The sequence below is a fragment of the Protopterus annectens genome, chromosome 10.part0 (genome assembly GCF_019279795.1).
Source record: "Protopterus annectens isolate FY-2018-M chromosome 10.part0, PAN1.0, whole genome shotgun sequence".
Classification (NCBI taxonomy): Eukaryota; Metazoa; Chordata; order Ceratodontiformes; family Protopteridae; genus Protopterus; species Protopterus annectens.
Genome location: NC_056744.1, coordinates 1,389,194,900 through 1,389,214,479, shown reverse-complemented (window position 1 = coordinate 1,389,214,479; position 19,580 = coordinate 1,389,194,900). Strand labels below are relative to the sequence as shown.

At 41.9% G+C, this 19,580-nt stretch overlaps 1 protein-coding gene across 1 annotated transcript in view; it reads left to right on the top strand.

Moving 5' to 3' along the window:
• The window catches only part of COL24A1 (collagen type XXIV alpha 1 chain), a 3,617,818-nt gene that overhangs the window by 2,459,806 nt on the left and 1,138,432 nt on the right, over positions 1–19,580 (top strand). Inside the window, exon 26 of the mRNA XM_044086026.1 lies at positions 18,609–18,662. Within this exon, the coding sequence (XP_043941961.1) occupies positions 18,609–18,662 (54 nt within the window). The remainder of the gene's footprint in view (positions 1–18,608; positions 18,663–19,580) is intronic.

Sequence of the window (19,580 nt, the reverse complement as noted above, 5' to 3'; positions counted from 1 at the left end):
CAGCATCTGGACTATACCATCTTAAATTCATTTCAGAAAGATAGATTTAATTGGTATTAATCCAGACACTGGAAACTTCCTGACCACTTATCGCCACCCAAACTTTCCCTTCTGAAGGGACCTTGAGAAGCACCAGATGCCTCTAATTGTCTCATGTTGGTGAAATTGTTCATGCTACTATTTATTACTTAATTTTTCATATCTGCCTTTTACATTTCTAATATCACTTGCTCTAGCAAGTCAGCCAGGAGCAGCCTACTAGGGAATAAAGCTCAGGGCTCAAGATGGCTACAGATTTGTTGTTTCTGAGTTATAGATGCCTTCAAAGAGCAGTCCAAGGGTTTTCTTTGTCCAGACTAATATCAACTTAATCTGTTGTTCTGGTAATCCCACCCAGGATAAATTTTCTAATTGATCAGTTCACCTTTTCTACCTTAATAGAAGAACATCAACTGCTTCAGGGTACTTAGTATTATAATCTACCAGCACTAAGTGCTTTGGGTACTAAGATAATACAGAGTATTTATGTCAACTCTGTGAAATGCTCCTTTAGTACCAAACAAAGGCACCAAAGCAGACATCGCAACATTTTGGAATTCCTCATTTGTAAGTACCTCCACACATCTTTTCAAGTAAATAGTCAGTACAAATTTTGCATAAGCCTCCTTTTTGTACAAGTCATACCCAGATCTGAAAAAAAATGAAAAACAAATGTTTTGTGATGCTAGGCCTTTTGGATTGCCATCTCCTATGCCGTTACATCTCGCTTCAGCCTCTCTACAATAACTGTTGTCCCAGTGCACAGACTGTTCCTGCCCTTAAGAGTCTGAAGTCTTTTTGGCTACCTCCCTGAAATTTTGGTCGATAAGATTTGAGTTTTGCATGTCTCACTTTTCTTTTTATGATTTTCCCCAGTTTGGACCTTTTCACAAGTATTGCTCAGATTTAGGCTTACTACTACCTATCATCTCTTCCATGAAATAACACTTTCAGAGGACGTACAGCACCTTTTGATACCAGTAACTCAGATCCTGGCTTGCTGCTGCAACCATGCTGTTTTTCTGAACAAGCCATATACCCGGCCTTTATTGAAAGTATAGATTCTGACTGCCTTTCCCACATAGTTATCCCCATGCCTGGCTGCATATAATTGCAAGTACCCATGGTTCTTTATCATCAAAGTCATTTTGTATCATAACATATGCCAGGACATCATCAAACACTGCCACCTGCTTATCTCCCTACCCTTATTTCCAGTTCAAATGAACCCTGGCCATTGTCACCTCAGCATGTGCTTATAAAAATATAAGCATATGACATTGCCAATATTTCAGGCTTTAAAAAGAGTAAGCATTTCTGATTAAAGTGATTTATTTATTTATTTACATGTTGAGGCATAAAAATGATAGAAATTCAAAATGCAGTTGTACTTTTGTCTTTGATGTCATGTGCCAAACCAAAGGATATTTCATAGGTAAGTACTAGGCTGACTGCCCTTGTGAACCATTTTAAGATTAGTCAGTTTCTGTTAGTGAGAATCAAACCCTGTACCGCTTGTTTGTGAGGTAAACACCTTAACCATTATGACAACCTCCATACATTATAGGTAATAATGCCAGTAACATTTCTTTAAATTTTCTTTAAAAAAGTATTGAGCTGTTATAGAGATACTGGCGTTTACATACAAACTGCAAAAATAGCCAAAGCCAGTAGTTTGGAGACAGTCCTTTAGAAAGTGTTCTCAGTAAAGATTTTAATGTTTCCACAACTTCCTGTACAATGACCATGTCTGTTCTTTACTACTGCAGAGCTCTCTTTCTTCCAAATTGTACTATCTGTTTGAAATAGTTTACACACTGTTAGAAATACATCTGAATTCTCTAATTTGCCATCTTCTAAAATATCTATCCTGTAATTGTTTTGACTGATGCTAAAATGTCCATAATTACTTACTGCAATTGAAATGTATTTTTATTTTGCAATTTGGACATTGGGTAGGTGGGTTGGTCTATAGACCCTTTATAGGTTCATAGGTTCATAGGTGTGTAATATAACTTGTTGAACAACAGTAAAGCTTATAGTATATTAAAAATACTGTTACACTATATAAAAGGGTGGATAAAGTAGAGCACATTTTGCATCAGATATTTAAATTACTTATAAGAAAAGAAGGATACAAATAACATCAAATATTTGCCGTATTTAGAGTATAATATTCAATTGCATGAGTACTTGCAGTTACAGGATGAGATTAACCAGTTTCTCTAGAGCAAGAGAACTTGAGTCATTTTGGAAGTAAGTGCTGTCTCATGATGTTGTGTCTTTCGGCTTTTCCCGGTTAGGGGTTGCCACAGTGGAACTCCAGTCCGCTAATGATTGGCAGATAGATTTTTACGTGCCGAGTTGCCAGCCCTGACGCACAACCTTCAACGAAGGTATGCCCATTCACGCATGTCTCCACGCAGAAGACGCTCTAGCTGAGAATTGAACCGGACAGCGTCTTACTGTGAGGGGACAACCCTACCGCAGCACCACCACCGCAGCATAAGTGCTGTCTCATGTGTTTTTTAAATATTCAAAATTCATTAATATTTTTATGTCTGCAGGCAAGTGACTCTATAGAAGTTTTTTTTCCTATTGCTAGTTTGAATCAAGGTAAATCATCCTGGATTGAGCCTGAAATTGGTGAATATTGATCAGTGCATTACCCTGGTAAGCAAATTTAAGTAAATAAAAAAAGGTCTGACAAACATATGAGTGTTCACAGTGTTTTCGTCCACAAAATACCAGACTTCATCAGATACAATCAATATTTGACTCCATGCACAATATATACCCATAAGTCCTGTCAATTAATCAATCAATTGAATAATTAAACAATTTTAGTTGATATACTTTTTTTAAAAGAACCATGAAACTAAAAACATAGGATGCTAGAAATGCATTAAAATGCTACTAAAAAATATTTTATGCATAAATAAAAATTTTGTGTTTGATGTTTGTAGACCTAACGAGATTATGAACAAATATATACAACAGTTCATGTGATGAAATACAATAAATCAAGAGAATATATTGAAATACTTAAAATTTTACTAAATACTAAGTAGAAATTAAGTCTGACTAACTCATAATTTTGCAAGTCTTAATTTCAATAGTGGTGTTAAGGAAATATTATCATTGAGGCCGGGGGGGGGGGTTATTGGCTTGTAAAACAACTTGCCAAAAAGTTTCCCTATAGGCCAATAGAGATTCCCATGGTCCCCGCCTAGGATCCTTGGACACTGTTTCTTCAACAAAGAAGCCATACTTTGCATTGGGACAAATCAAAAGATGTCTATATAGTGCATTGTGGTGATTTTTATTACTGATGCTATTCATGTGCTCATAATCCCACGCTTGAGCTACCTGTCTGTCTTCCCCACATAAAAACTTTGACATTCACTACACATAGCAAGGTAAACTAACTCAGAGCTATTGCAGCTGGAATAACATGGGGAAGCTATAACCTTGTTCCTAGTGGCAACCAAAATGTCTTCTTTCAGCATAATATGAGCACATTGCTGAGAGGTATGTTTCTGGAAAGAGGTTATCCAGATACCCTTATTTCCAGTGTTCAACAGGAGGTTTTCCAAGGTAGGAAAGACAAATATACCCCCATTTTAGGTAAGGGTATTGATTTTTCCAATACACATGTAGCACTCAAAGGTAAAAACGTTGGTTATTGTAAGGCATTTATCACTAATTTTAGTGGTAATGCCTACAACATTAAAAATATAGTCGAGAATGAATGCAAAAAATGTTTTGATTTGAGTGACTTACCCAACCTGAAACAAAATTCAGTTAAGGTAGTGTTTAGAAGGGGACAGAACATCGAAAATTTATTGGAAAGATCAAATGACACACTTTCCCTTTCACATAAAAGAAAGGGTACTTACAAGTGTGGTGCTTGTAGGCAATGAGCTCATATTATGCAGAAAGAAGAAGTTTTGGTTGCCACTAGGAACAAGGTTATAGCTTCCCCATGTTATTCCAGCTGCAATAGCTCTGGGTTAGTTTACCTTGCTATGTGTAGTGAATGCCAAAGTTTTTATGTGGGGAAGACAGAGAGGCAGCTCAAGCGTAGGATTTATGAACACATGAATAGCATCAGTAATAAAAATCACCACAATGCACTATATATACATCTTTTGATTTGTCCCAATGCAAAGTATGGCTTCTTTGTTGTAGAAACAGTGTCCAAGGATTCTAGGGGGGACCATGGGAATCTCTACTGGCCTATAGGGAAACTTTTTGGCAAGTTGTTTTACAAGCCAATAACCCCCCCCCCCCGGCCTCAATGTTAACATTTCCTTAACACCACTATTGAAATTAAGACTGGCTAAATTATGAGTTAGTCAGACTTAATTTCTACTTAGTATTTAGTACATTTTTAAGTATTTCAGGGTATTCTCTTGAATTATTGTATTTCATCACATGAACTGTTGTATATATTTGTTCATAATCGCGTTAGTTCTACAAACATCAAACACAAAATTTTTATTTATGTATAAAATATTTTTAGTAGCATTTTAATGCATTTCTAGCATCCTACGTTTTTAGTTTCATGGTTCTTTTAAAAAAGCATATCAACTAAAATTGTTTAATTATTCAATTGATTGATTAATTGATGGGACTTATGGGTATATATTGCGCATGGAATCAGATATTGATTGTATCTGATGAAGTCTGGTATTTTGTGGACGAAAACGCTGTGAATTTATCCTGAATTGCGTTAATACTAATAAATGTTGGGAGTTTTACATAGCTACAAGTGTGTTTTGCCGCTTCTTATAGTCCGCTGTTCTTTTGGTGTTTTATGTAGCTTTTGGACTATTGCTCTCCCTTTTTGTTGAAACATATGAGTGTATTACCTTGACTGTTCCGGGTGGGGGGGGTGTCCAAGTTGCAAAATAAAAATAAGAGGTGGAATGTAGCCAAGATGTACAATTTTGTAACTTGGAAAATTAAACAGAAAGTGGCTTTGTTGGTAACAGGTAGCCAGTGGAATTTTTTTTATATAGGGTCCAGTGAAAGAAACACAAATTTGAATATTTTATTTTCTGTTAATTGAGGCCTTTGCATGCTTTTTGATGAAAAGAGGGCAATCAGGGGAAGGGCACATTTCATCTTGGATATCAGGGCAGTTTTCACTGAGGCCATCCATGCTAGTAGGGAAAGAAGGTCTGAGACAAGATAACATTAAATGTTATGTGATCCTATCTCGCCTACATTCTGACTGATGGGTTCGGAGCCGATCCCTCGGCTCCGACTCGGCACGCTTATGCCAAAGAGCGAAGTCTCTTATTGGCTGAGCTTACTATATCCCAGGATGCACCACTACCAGTCCCCCAGATCTCGTTTGCCGCTAACCTGCGAAGACGTGGTCTCGAGCTGGCTGAGCTGAGTAGTTATTTTAACTAACTTTTTCTGTCAGTTTTTTTGCTGTTTTCTCTCAAAAAAGCTGTTTTAACAGCTATTCTTCTCATTGTTGTGTGATTGGTTGGATTTGTTGAAGACTTTTGTTGTGTGATTGGGTTGAGTTTGGCAGGCCCCCTTCATCTAGGGCCTTCCCGGTCAATCAACCCTCCTATATCTTGCATATAGAGAAAAGTCTTTAAATTTTTTTTTTTTTTTTTTTGTAGCTCTGTTTGTTCTTACAGGGTTTTCAAAGTCCCCTGTCATTTGCGAGCGATAACTGTAAGCCTATACTTCAGGGGTGTCACCAGTAATTGTATTTTTCCAGTCAGATTACTGAAATTCTCCCCATAATGTCTCAGAATCCTAGGCCTTCGGGTTTTAAAAAATGTACAAAATGTAGTTTCAAAATGTCCATCACGGATGATCACTCACTCTGTGTATATTGCTTAGGTGCAAAACATTTACAGGAATCATGTAGCGTATGTCACGCTTTTTCCTCAAGGGTCCTCCAGGAGAGGAAAAATAAATTAATTCTTAAGGGGTTAACTAAACCTTCTTTTGAAGAAGCCTTGGCATCCTCTCCTTCTCCGGCCAAAAAGAAAAGGGCGTCGGTTCCGACCAGTCCGTCGGATCCGACCGCTAAGAGACATAGGCAGGCCTCTCCTTCGGCTCCAAGGACTTCGGAGCCGAGGTCGGAACGGTCTGCCTCGATGCCACCAGTATCGACTCCTCTGGCCGGAGCCGATGGCTGGGGCATCGAGGCGGGTCACCTTCGTCGGCTCCACTGGTCTCGGAGCCGACAAGGGTCGCTCAGACACTTCCTCCTCGGCGAAGTCCACCTCGGCACCGATGGAATCTGGTGTGTGTATTCCTCGGCGCCGATACTCATCGAGTCACCTCGGAGCCGGTCCCCTAGCCCTTTGGGGCCGTTGGAGAGGCCGTCTCGAACCCGTTCTGTTTCCTCTCGGTCTTGAGGATGTCAGATTCTGATATAGACAGGGTGCTCCAAAGACTGTTCCAGTCCCCAGTCTTCCAAAATTTGTTTCGGTTCCGACCCAGTTGGCTTCGGAGCCGATGACCTTGGCCCACCCCATTGCCATTCCTCCTCCGACTGCTTGGCTCCGTCGGAGCAGGTGCTGTTGGAGCCGGTGGAGATCTCAGGGTCGGCTCCGACCCTTACTCCAACCGGCCTTCGGGTCCGAGTTTGGTACGGACTTCTTCAGCTGGACCGGGGTGATGTTTGGGACCTATGCTTTCGGTTCGAGCCTCCCCTCGGTGCTTGGCTGCGGGACTTCCGTCGGCTATCACGGCTCGGGGACGGACACTCCCAGGATTCTGGGGTCCGGCTTTCAGAGCCATGAGGAGTGCCTTGGCCAAGTCCTCTTCGACCATCTCTCCGGCTTTACCGGCACCTTCCCTGGGCGTGGAGACTGGGTCTTTGGCAGTTCCCCTGTCCGTAGTCAGCGGAGCCCCGGGGCCTGAGGTTACCCCCAGTGGGGGTTCCCCTCCTCCTGAGGGTTCTTCGGAGTTGTCTTCGGAGGAACCCCCAAGGAAGAGATCGTGCAAGAGGAAGCACGTGGACTCCCCCGAGTCTATTACATCAGACACTGATCTTGATGATGCAGAGGGGTCCCCGAAGTCGTCCTCGGATGATGTCTCATTTGCAGACATCTTAGAGATCCTTAAACAACGAGGTGGCTGGATATCCAAACCCCCCTCTGCTGATGAGTCAGTGCTCCTCAAGGCCTTTGGGGCTCAGCCCTCCACCTCCTGGGTGTCTCCGCCCTTTGACGAGCTTCTGGATTTAGTTTGTCGAAGGGCGTGGGAACATCCAGATACCGTGGAACCAGTCCCTTCGTCCAAATAAATTTTTGTCTGCTCCCCCCGAGAAGGAGTTCCTCACTAAAGGCGTGGCTGTAGATGCCATGGTGGTGGCATCTGCTACACAACAGGACGTGGCAGAGGCTTCAACGTCCATCCATCCTCCTAATAAGGAGTCTAGGAGTATGGACAGGTGCGGAAGCGCACCCTGACTTCAGCGGCCTTTACTTTAAGGTCTCTGAATTATTTGGCACATTTTACCAGGCTTCAGAGGGATCTGGTCAAGGAGTTGTCAGATTCCTCTCGGGTAACCTACCTGAGCAGCTAGCCCAGTCGGTTAGCTCTCAGTTGGCTATCCTTATGTCAATTTCTAACTCGTCCATGAGGCTCATTTCTTATGCGGCCGAAGGCGGGTAGAGCGGCAGGCACAGGCGTGGCTCACGGAGACAAGCCTGGCTCCGCTGTGTCAGTTCTGGAGGCCTTCAAGTCTTCCTTCGCGGCGCTCCCTTTGATGGGTCCTCCTTGTTTGGACCCAAGGTTAAAGACACCCTTACCGCTGTGAGCAAGAGGGAAAAACTTTATCTGCCGTAGGAGCCGTTATTCCACCCCTTTCGGCCTTACCCCAAGGCTAAAGGAGGGAAAATGTGGTTCCATAAATCTCGTAAGTTTTTCTCCCAACAGCAGGAAGATTCCCCTTCCAGAGGCAGAGGACGGGGAAATTTTTCAGGGAGACGCCGTCCCAGAGGCGGCAGAGGGCCCCGCAATTCTGGAGACCGCGAGTCCTTTCGTGGCTCTTCAGCCTCCCACACGTTATGAGGGATTGCCCGGCTGTGCTGCTCCGGAGCCAGTCGGGTGTCGTTTTGCCAAGCACCTAAAAGCCTGGGAGTCAATCACTCAGGACAGATGGGTGCTTCGGATCATTGCCGGAGGTTACACCATCCCATTCACATACTCGCCCCCACCATCCAAAAGAATCCCGGACCCACCACCCAGTCAAAGGGAAATGACAGCCGCAGAAGCTTTAAAGCTGCTAGAAAAAGGAGTCATCCAACCGGTCCCCACAGACCAGATCGGATCAGGAAATTACTCCAGGTTCTTTTAGTGCCAAAAGACAGGGGACCTGAGACCAATATTGGATCTCAGCAGACTGAACCAATCCGTCACGAAATCCAAATTCCGAATGGTCACGTTACAATCCATTCTCCCGTTGTTGGAGAAGGATGTTTGGATGTGCTCCATAGACCTCAAGGACGCCTATTATCACATACCGATACATCAGGCGTCCAGGAGGTATCTGCGCTTCAGCCTGGGAGTCAGTCATTACCAATTTTGCTCTGCCCTTTGGTCTCACCACAGCCCCCAGGGTGTTCACCAAGTGTTTGGCAGTAGTGACGGCTCACCTGAGAAGTCTTGGATTCCAAGTGTTTCCCTATCTGGACGACTGGCTCCTGACTGCCACCACCAGGCATCTACTAATGGACAACCTCAAAGCCACCATCTCCCTGGGTATTACCCTGGGGATTACATTAAATTGGTCAAAGTCTGTCTTGCTGCCCTCTCAACGCATAAAGTTCATAGGAGCAGAGATAGACTCAAGATTGATGCGCGTCTTTCTTCCTGCCGAAAGAATCCAAACTTTACAGGGCCAAGTTCAAGCTCTGATCTCGAGATCCAAAGCCCCAGCCAGGATGGTTCTACAAGTTTTAGGCTCAATGTCTGCCACGGTTCTTTTAGTTCCTCTGGCGAGATTGCACATGAGGATTCTTCAGTGGCTATTGTCAACTCAATGGTCCTTTCAGGATCTTCCTCTCAATCATCACATCATGATTACGGAAATATGCAAAAGGGACCTTCGCTGGTGGCTTCAGACATCAAATTTGGATCAAGGAAAACCCTTTGTTCTTCCCTCTCCAGTGGTTACCCTGACGACAGATGCCTCCCAGACAGGGTGGGGGGGGGCATTGTCTGGGCAGGCTAGTTCAGGGCTCCTGGCTTCCAGACGAAGCTCTCCTCCACATCAACGTGTTGGAGATGAGGGCTGTACTTCTATCCCTACAGGCCTTACACAAGTTTCTTCCTCAGGGCATCATCGCCATCCACACAGACAACATGTCGGTGGTCTGGTATCTGAACAAACAAGGAGGGACCAGATCGCACCCCTTTGCAGAGAGGCCATGAGAGTGTGGGAATGGGCTGTAGCTACCAACCGCTTCTTGGTAGCGACCCACATCCCGGGAAGGTCAAATATATTGGCAGACAAATTGAGCAGGACAATTCTCTCTCCTCACGAATGGTCTCTAAACCACACAGTAGCAGCTCAGGTTTTCAGGAGATGGGGAACGCCGTGCTGCGACCTATTTGCAACTCCACTAAACACCAAGTGCCAAAGGTTCTTCTCCTTGATCCCACATCAGGAGTACCAGCTATGGATGCTCTAGCACAACCTTGGCCAACAGGGCTACTTTATGCCTTTCCTCCAATTCCACTTCTCCCCAAAGTTATTCAAAAGCTTCTCAATTGGGGTCCTCAATGATACTGATTGCCCCATTCTGGCCTCGTCAGGTATGGTTTCCTTACCTGAAGAAGCATGCGTGGACGATCCGTGGACTTTAGACCTAATTCGGACTTGCTAATCCATCAGTCGGGACATCGGCATCAGTCCCTTCAATCTTTGAAATTGACAGCTTGGCTCCTCCACTTCCGACTTTAGTTAGAAGGCACACACTAGACCCGGAAGTTGTTCACATTTTATCTTCGGCCCACAAACCCACCACTAACAAATTGTACCTCAGTAAGTGGAAGAGGTTTGCTATCTGGGCTCAACTGAAGGGCTTAGACCCTATCTCTGCTCCTGTCCCAGAGGTTTTGAAATTCTTAACATCCCTGTTTAATCAAGGATCTTCTGTCTCAACTATTAAAGTCCAACTAGCGGCTATCTCTAAATTCCACGAATCCATGGATCCTCCTTTGATGAGCAGCAGACTATGCAAAACTTTCATTAAAGGTGCGAGCCTATTAAGACCCCCAATTTTTCATCCTGCACCTCCGTGGGATCTTGATTTGGTGCTTGGCGCATGAACATCTTCCCCTTCGAACCGGCTGCTACATGTGAGTTAAAATATCTGTCTTGGAAAACTGCCTTCTTAGTTGCAATTACTTCTGCAAGAAGAGTTTCAGAGCTTCAAGCCCTGTCTATTAAGCCACCGTGCTTGATTTTCCACAAGGATAGAGTATCACTTAGGCCTAATCCATCCTTTGTCCCAAAGGTCTGTTCTAGTTTCTGTCTCCAACAATCTCTAGAGCTACCAGTTTTCTTCCCAAAATTCTCCAATGAAGCAGAATACACTCTCCATAAATTGGATGTTCACAGGCAATTACGCTTCTATTTAGACAGGACTCAGCAACTTCGTAAGTCAGACCAGTTGTTTGTGTCCTTCTCAGATAATAAATTGGGCCAAACCATCACAAAAGCTACTATCTCCAAATGGATCAGAGATTGCATAACTCAGGCTTATTCTTCTTGAATAAGCAACTTACAACATCCATCAAAGCTCATTCTACCAGGGCTATGGCTACTTCTATAGCTTTTCATTCCAAGCTCGCTATATCGGAAATTTGTGCTGCGGCTACTTGGTCCAATCCGCACACTTTCATTTCCCACTACAAATTGGATGTGGCATCTAGAGGACGAGCTTCATTTGGTTCCACGGTACTTAGGAGTGTTTTCCAGTGAGCCACCCAGGATTCAGGTGCTAGGACGCTGTCCCATCAGTCAGAATGTAGGCGAGATAGGATCACATAACATCTTTTAGTTATGTACTCACCATAACTTCAGATGTTTGGGATCCATCTCGCTACATTCTAATACCCACCCTCCTTCCCCCTGCCTTGGAGATCAGAAGAGATTGAACGGTTTTGAGTTCTACTGTTTTATCTTGTTTCATCTGACGATGTTATATAAGCAGGGTGTGCATGTGTGCATGTATGCGGACAAACTAGATCTGGGGGACTGGTAGTGGTGCATCCTGGGATATAGTAAGCTCAGCCAATAAGAGACTTCGCTCTTTGGCATAAGCGTGCCGAGTCGGAGCCGAGGGATCGGCTCCGAACCCATCAGTCAGAATGTAGGCGAGATGGATCCCAAACATCTGAAGTTATGGTGAGTACATAACTAAAAGTTTTAGTTGAGCTAGTACTTTGGTGGTAATGTTGGCTGCATGTGCACTTAAATTAAGTAAAGGGTTTAGTGTTATGCCCAGATATTTATGCTATTTGACATTTGGTAAAAGACTCCCTTTTAAGTTTGTTAGGGTCATTGTTTGAGGAGGAGTAAGGATAACTTTTTATCTGAAGAAAAGATTATGAAATTAGTGGTTGTGCCGTTAATTTGAAGTCTTTTACTGTGAATCTAGTTGCAATGGTTAGAGAATTATGATTGAGTATGTTATTCTAGAGACTGTTGGGTTTTATGATATGCTAGAAGGAGAATATCATCTGCATACATAATTATCTTTTGTTGGGGTAGATTATGTGTGATATCATTTAGAAAAGTGGTAGTGGTCCTAGGACAGATCATTGTAACATTCCAGTTTTTCAAGATGTTCATCGTGTTTCACTGTTGCAGTTCTTACAAAATGGGTTATCCTGCTCCTGGTAGCCCACAGTTGGCCAGAATACCAAAGTCCTTGGTATATGACATCGGCTGCCTTCGGTTTAGGCCCGACGTCAGGTACAAAGGAAGGCAGCCAACGCCATTTCCTCAGTCTTTCTTGCCACGGAGCCCGAAACAGAAACATTTTGCACAAGTGCCGGTTGGCCGAGTACCTTCTTTTTGTATTCCGACTGCTTAGTTGAAGACATCCTCAGAATAAAGGGGAAAGGTTACTGCATTCCCTGGATGTGCATAGACAGCTTAAATTTTACCTGGACAGGACTAAACATTTTCGAAAGTCGGCTCAGTTGTTGGTCAGTTTTGCTCCTGGAGCTCAGGGCAAAGCTATTTCTAAACAGACCATTTCTAAGTGGATTGCTCATTGTATTCACTTTTGTTACTTACAACATGGCAAGGTTCCTACTCAGAGTATTAGGACCCATTCTACTAGGGCAACCTCTACCTCAGCAGCTTTTTTAAGAGGTGTACCTACTAGGGACATCCTGGAAGCAGCTACCTGGGCTTCTGTCCACACTTTCACTAAACATTACAATCTACCCTTGTTTTCTAAGTCTAGGGCTGGTTTTGCCACTGCAGTGTTGCAGGGCATCCCTACCCACCCTTAAACAGTGGGTGCTCCTCCTCCCTTTTGTTTTTTTTCCCTGGGCTATGGAAATCAACCCATTTTGTAAGGACTGCAACAGCGAAACACGATGAATATAGTACAGTTGTGTACACTTACCATAAAAGTAGATGTTCGAGTGTATTCACTGTTGCAGTCCTGGTTTCCCCCCCTTCCATCCCCCTTTATTCCTAGGGCACAGACTGGATTTTTCTTTTCCTGGTCTAACCTTTTTTGGGGGGTCCTGACAGTTAAGGCAAGAAAAACTGAGGAAATGGCGTCAGCTGCCTTCCTTTGTACCTGACGTCGGGACTAAACCGAAGGCAGCCGACGTCATATACCAAGGACTTTGGTATTCTGGCCGACTTAGGGCTACCGGGAGCTGGATAACCCATTTTGTAAGGACTGCATTAGTGAATACACTCGTACATCTACATTTATGGTAAGTGTACACAACTGTACTTTCCTTTTTCTGATAATGTATTATTATCAAAAATCTGAAATGGCCTATCCCGTAAATAGTTTTTGAACCAGTTTATGACATTTTTCTAAAGATGAGGATATGTAGCTTATTGAGTAATAGGGTATAATTTGCAGTCTTGAAAGCACGCCATCACCACAGAGACACTTACTGCAAGGATGCTGTCATTAATATTGCTATAAATACTGTCCAGTACTGAAATTAATGCTGTTTGTTTACTAAGGGAGTTCCTTAAGCAATGTTGCTAGTCACAAAGCAGACTATAGCTTTTTAAATGTTTAAACAACTGCCTATAAACTAGTCTTTTCAAAGATTTTAATAATAGGGCAGAGGTTTGAAATTGATCTGTAATCCTTACGTTGTGAAGAAGCTTGCACTCTAGGTAAAGGTAATATAAGTGAGTGTTTACATGAAGCTGGTACTATACCAGTAGTTAATGAGAGATAAAACATATGAGTTAGTGGTTTATTTTTTCTGTTGTGAGTTTAAGGAATTTGGGATGACGTTTGCTGAATTTTGCCCTTTGTAGTAAGTAAGGTAATGGCTGAGAAGTGAGCATAATTTGGTAGAGGATAAAGATTTAGAGTGGAATTAGTATATTGTGATGGTAATAGGGGAAATGAGTTGGTCATATTTCTGAAACCAGTAGCAAATTATTTTGGGTTCTGGGACTGGCTGTTGGAATTAGTAGCAGGGTTAGTAATGTCACAAGTTAGATGTTTTATAGCTAGTACCCATTTTGAATAACTTCTTTAACTTCATACTGTTCCTTAGATATTGTATCTTGTCCGAACTTTTCACTCTTATGCTACTATTGTCAGTAATATTTTCTGATTAATAGTTTATGTAGCAATATTTCCTCATAAAATGACTGTTGGAAGAGATAATCTTGTATACCTGTGCACAGGCAATATACACTGAACATAATAGAACAAGCTATACAATAGAAGGAGGAAACTAGTACAGAAAAGAGTAAAATCCCAAGAAGGGAAGACATCCCTGATCAGTATCAGCAAGAAACTATGATCCCTCATAAAATCGTCCAAGGTGAGCTTTGAAAGAAAACTTGCCAAGGACTCCAAAGATAACCACAAGGCATTCTTTAGCTATGTCAAGAATCTAAGTGGCAATGCTCAGATCTACTCAGAGTTAGTGCAGAATGGCATAAAATACATTGAACCAACCGAAATTGCCAACATCCTGGTAGACAGGTTCAGTGCAAACTTCACCCCTCTTTCACCCCCGAAAGGACCCATAACTATACTAGAAGAATGTAGAACCCCTGAAATCACAGACACTCAGGTTAAAATAGCCCTTTCCAAAGCCAAAATCACAGCATCAATGGGACCGGATGGTGTTCCAGGCTGCGTCCTACATGAGCTCAAAGATGAATTAACCCCTCACCTAAACACACAGTTCAAACTCAGCCTCTCCACAGGCTATGTACCCATAGAGTGGTGCACAGCAACAGTTATTCCACTCCACAAAGGTGGAGCCACAACAGATCCCGGGAACTATCGCCCTATAAGCCTGACTAGCTTGGTCTGCAAGGCTATGGAGCGCATCATCATGGAACTCATTAACAGAGACATTGGGAACCTCCAAACACTGAACCCTACCCAGTTTGGCTTTGTTAAAGCCAGATCATGCCTTCTAAACCTGGTGGACTTCTTTGAGACAGTTACCAAGGCTATAGACGACGGAAAGGTGGTACACACAGCCTACCTAGACCTCGCAAAGGCTTTCAACACCATTCCCCATTCTGGTATTATAGACAAGCTCACCAGCCTAAACATAAACCCCTATGTCACAAGATGGGTTGCCAATTGGCTCACAGACAGAACCCACATGGTGAGAGTTGCGGGAGCTAGGTCTGACTCTAAACCGGTTACAAGTGGCGTTCCCCAGGGCTCAGTCCTAGGACCCCTCCTGTTCGGCATATACTTCTCAGAGGTACAGACAAGCACAGGAGGACTATGGCTGACCATGTTTGCAGACAACTGCAAACTAGGGGCTATAATTGACTCACTGGCTGACACAGACATCCTCCAAAAGGGTCTCACTGAGACGGATACCTGGTGTCAAAATCATGGCCTCAAGCTAAATGCCAAAAAGTGCATAATTATTCCCTTTGGAAATAACAAAGTACCCACAAACTACCACATAGGTGGTAGTCTCCTAAGTACGGAAAACATAATAAGGGATCTGGGGACCCAAGTAGATAGTAATCACTCCTTTGATAATCACATTGCCAAAGTGGTTAGAAAATCCTTCTATGTGGCCCACCTAATCACAAAAGGGTTTGCATCCAGATCAAAAGAGATCATTGTGCCCCTCTACTCATCACTCATCAGACCCATCATAGAGTTCCCCATTTGGCCCAAATGTGCCCCATTTGGGATGTACCTTACAAGACACCTGCAATAGCTGGAAAGACCACAAAAGAACCTCACCAAGAGGATCACTGGCCTCAAACAGATGCCCTATGCAGCTCGACTGAAGAAACTCCAGCTGTACTCGGTTGTATACCACCTGCTCAGAGATGATCTCTGCCTGACATATAAGGCCATGTCCAACCCAGAATTGATGGACATGCTCCAACTAAAGAAAACCTTATCCCCTCGAGCCACACGCTCTAGGGATCTAAACCTCACCACAACAATAAAAATGACGTGCTGGAAGGATAGATTCCTGTCCCAGAGACTTCCCATGCTTTGGAACAAGATTCCAATCTACATTACGCAGAGCTCCTCGCTAGCACTCTTCAAGAGAAACCTTGATGAGTGGATGGGAAACAGAAAGTTTACCCCGGGGATCACTTCTGTGGCTCTGCTGGACAGAGGCACAGACAGGGAACTAATTAATCTAAGGGGGTGGCGAAAACCAACACATTCTGGCTAGGCTTATAAATGCCTTTGGGCAAATAGCCTAGTACCTACCTATGAACCTATAAACCTATAAAATCAGTTTACAGCGGAATATGTCCAAACAGCTTAAGTATACATCCTAATGGACTACAGTCTCATTTAAAACACCAAATAGCAGTATGTAACAAAACTATATCCCTAAAAGTAATGGCCATCCCATGTCCAGTATCTTTTCTCTAGCTATGTAATTCACAATTGCAACTGACCAATAATCACATTCAAATATACAAAATAAAAGACCTAATTATCATACAGCTCACTATCCAGAACGTCATGAATACTGTACATAGGTGATAAGTGATTTTGATACTGAATGTGAACATGTAGATTTATTTCTATTGTATTTTCATGTGACATGAGGCACAGCTGAAAATGATCTAACCAGCTCACTTAGCTGGCTATCAAATAGGTACACAAACACATTTATACCATCTCTTCTGAGGCTGCACCATACTCCTGAAAAAATAATTTGCAGTCCACAACACTTGACAACTAACCTCTAATACTACACCTCCTTTCCTGACGCCATCAGTTCATGGTATTCCACTTATTGCATCTCTGTATTAACTTACAAGTGAAAACTTGAAAATGAATTCTTGTGCATTTAAACACTTGCTGAAGTTTTCTAACTCAGATCTGACCAGGAAGGTAAGTCGAAATCCATGGCAATCACTGATTCAGGTCCTTAAACTCCTTAGTATATATAGTTCATCATTTAACATCAACCAGACTAAACTGTTCTTTTGTTGACCAAAGTGATGCTGATTTGTCTGTTGATAGATCTCAGTTGTATCTTTTAGTTCATTGTTGTCAAGTACTGATATACTAACTATTATGGACTGTCAGAAAAAGAGAAAAACAAACATTTTGTACCTTGAAGAACTGTGGCTTGCATTGTGGAAACCCGAACATAAAATATCAGTCAAAATTTCAAAACAAAATAGTAAAAACTAAATATGTTTTATTTGTTTCTGTCAGCACTACAGCAGTCACATCAAAAAGTACAGTAGCAGTCTTGACAAAGACTTTCAGCTTTGTAAAATTTAGTATATTTCTTTTACAACAGTTAAGGAACTGACATCTGATTTTTTGGCTTGGAACATGAGAATAAAGTTTCATCTGTTCAGAAATGTTCATGTCTGTGTCCTAATATGTACTTGTGGTATAATATAATCCTGTATCTGATCTGCCATGAACGGTAGTGCTAGAAAATATCTATGTGTTTGTTAAAAGCCTAACTTTGCCTCGGGCGATGAAATGAAGTACTTTCTAGGTTTAATCTAGGGTGCACATTTATGTAGTTTTTTCAGCTTTATCTGAGTTGTGATGTCCAGGTTGGCTCTTTCTACTTGACAGATTACAAGATGATTAAATAAATACGTCGGAATAAAATGAAATGTTGACATTAAATCTTTAGTCAAGTTTTTGACAATGAAAATTGTAAATCTATCCTATCCAATCAAGCAGAACTTGCTCCACACTGTCTTACTTAGCGAAGTGTGCTTGATTTTTTTTTTCTTCTCTTGTAATGGTGTCTGTGTATTATTTTAGAAATATGTGAAAACTCACAGCCCACTGTGCCTTTTACAGTGGCTTGTACATAACATTTGGCACGTCATGTAAAATGACCAGCCTATGCTAGAAGTGTTTTTATTTTGTGCTGATGCTACATGGGGAAAGACTCCCACCTATTTTCCTGGAAATGTTACAAGCTCCTTTTTCTTCATGTCATGCATAGGCTTGTTCTTCTACTTTTGTGTTGGAAGCCAATGCTAGTTTGTATTTCTAATTTAATTTCACAGACCTTCAGTAATGTCATCTTGTCTGTTGTGAATTTCTCAGGTTCATATAAAGAGAACATTGTTTTTGTTTTTGTAGGGGGTTGGGGGTTGGTGTAATGGTTAAAGTGTTTACATCACAGATACAAAGTACAAAGTTTGTTTCGCACCTTTGAGGGGGAAATGTCTAAGCTAATAATCCAAAAGCAGCTAGTTTAGTACTTCACCTTCGAACCTATGAACTGTGCACTTTTGGATCTTTCTTTTAATCGTGACAAAAGAAAGTATAACTTTATCCTTTCTTCTCTTCTCTTCTTATAGATCAAGATGTTGTCACTCTTACTTTAAATCACCTTATAGTTATATGCATTAACCCCTATACATTGTCATTTATAAAGCAATATTTATTTGTCTTAATTAAAATTATGAATTAATAGCTGTTGATAGTACAGATTTTTTGTGCAGTAAACATGAAAGAAAGGAGTTAATGCTTTGACAATATGATTTGTTGCATGCTTTAACTGAAGTTGCGAAGAAGTGGTGATTAAAGTATAGCATACTAAGTATGAAGTTTTAAAATGCCTGAAGAGCTTTATCATTAATGTGAACCAGCTGTGAGTTTCAAGGTGTATTATAAACAGTTACATTTCACATGTTAGGATTTGTATGCTACATAAACATAGTATTATTAGTAGGGAATTTTTCAATTTATTTTGTTTGCAATATTATTGTTTCCCAGCTAAAAAAAGAGTATGGGACATGTAGCTACTTTTCCTTATGTTGATAGTTTGTTAGATTTTGACAAAATACCTCTGGTAGTAAGCATTCCCAGGATTACTTTTGTTTTATGTTATTCTTTCTTTTTAAGGGAGAACGTGGAATCACAGGCCCAGAAGGTCCTCCTGGCGAAAAAGGCACAATGGTAAGTTATAGACTAAACATTAGTTGTTCAAAGATTGCCAGGTGTTTTTCTATCAAAACAAGATGCAGATGCTTGTTTAAAGACTTCAGATTATGATTAACTTGCTGTGAAAGTGACCTAAGTAATGTGTTTGGGTTGCCTTTCTAAGTGGATGTATGTAGAACTGTCATCAGAAGTAGAGAATTCTGAGAAAGAAGCACTGGGTATATACATAATGTTTTATGCAAAGTCTAGGTAAGTCTTGTTCACAATCAGTTGTGTCCCCTCTGCAAACCTTAAGTGTAATTAATCAATAACCGATGAGTGGGTGTGAATATATTGAGGATTTATCCATAGTTAGCGAGGTTTAACCATGAGGGTAAAACCCAAGTAATTAAACAAAGCCAGCCATGGATAAATCCTCATATACTCACAACCATGAGTCACTTATTACTATTCTACAATGACATAATTTAAGAAAGAAATGGCTTACTTTTCTTAAATAATCTTCTTCTTCTTTTGGCTGTTCTCATTAGGGTTCGCCACAGCAGATCATCTGTTTCCATTTCTTCCTGTCCTTCGGATCTTGCTCTGTCACGACAACCACCTGCATACCCTCTATTACCACATAATAAACCTTATCTTAGCCCTTCCTTTTTCCCTCCTACCTGGCAGCTCTATCCTTATCATCCTTTTCCAAATATACCCAGCATCCCTCCTCAGCACGTCCAAACCAACACAGTCTCGCCTCTCTGGCTTTGTCTTCAAAACATCCAACCCGAACTGACCCTCTAATATACTGATTCCTAATCCTGTCCATCCTCGTCACACCCACTGCAAATCTTAACATCTTTAACTCTGCCACCTCCAGCTCTGACTCCTGCCTTTTTGTCAGTGCCACTGTCCCCAACCCATATAACATAGCTGGTCTCACTACCC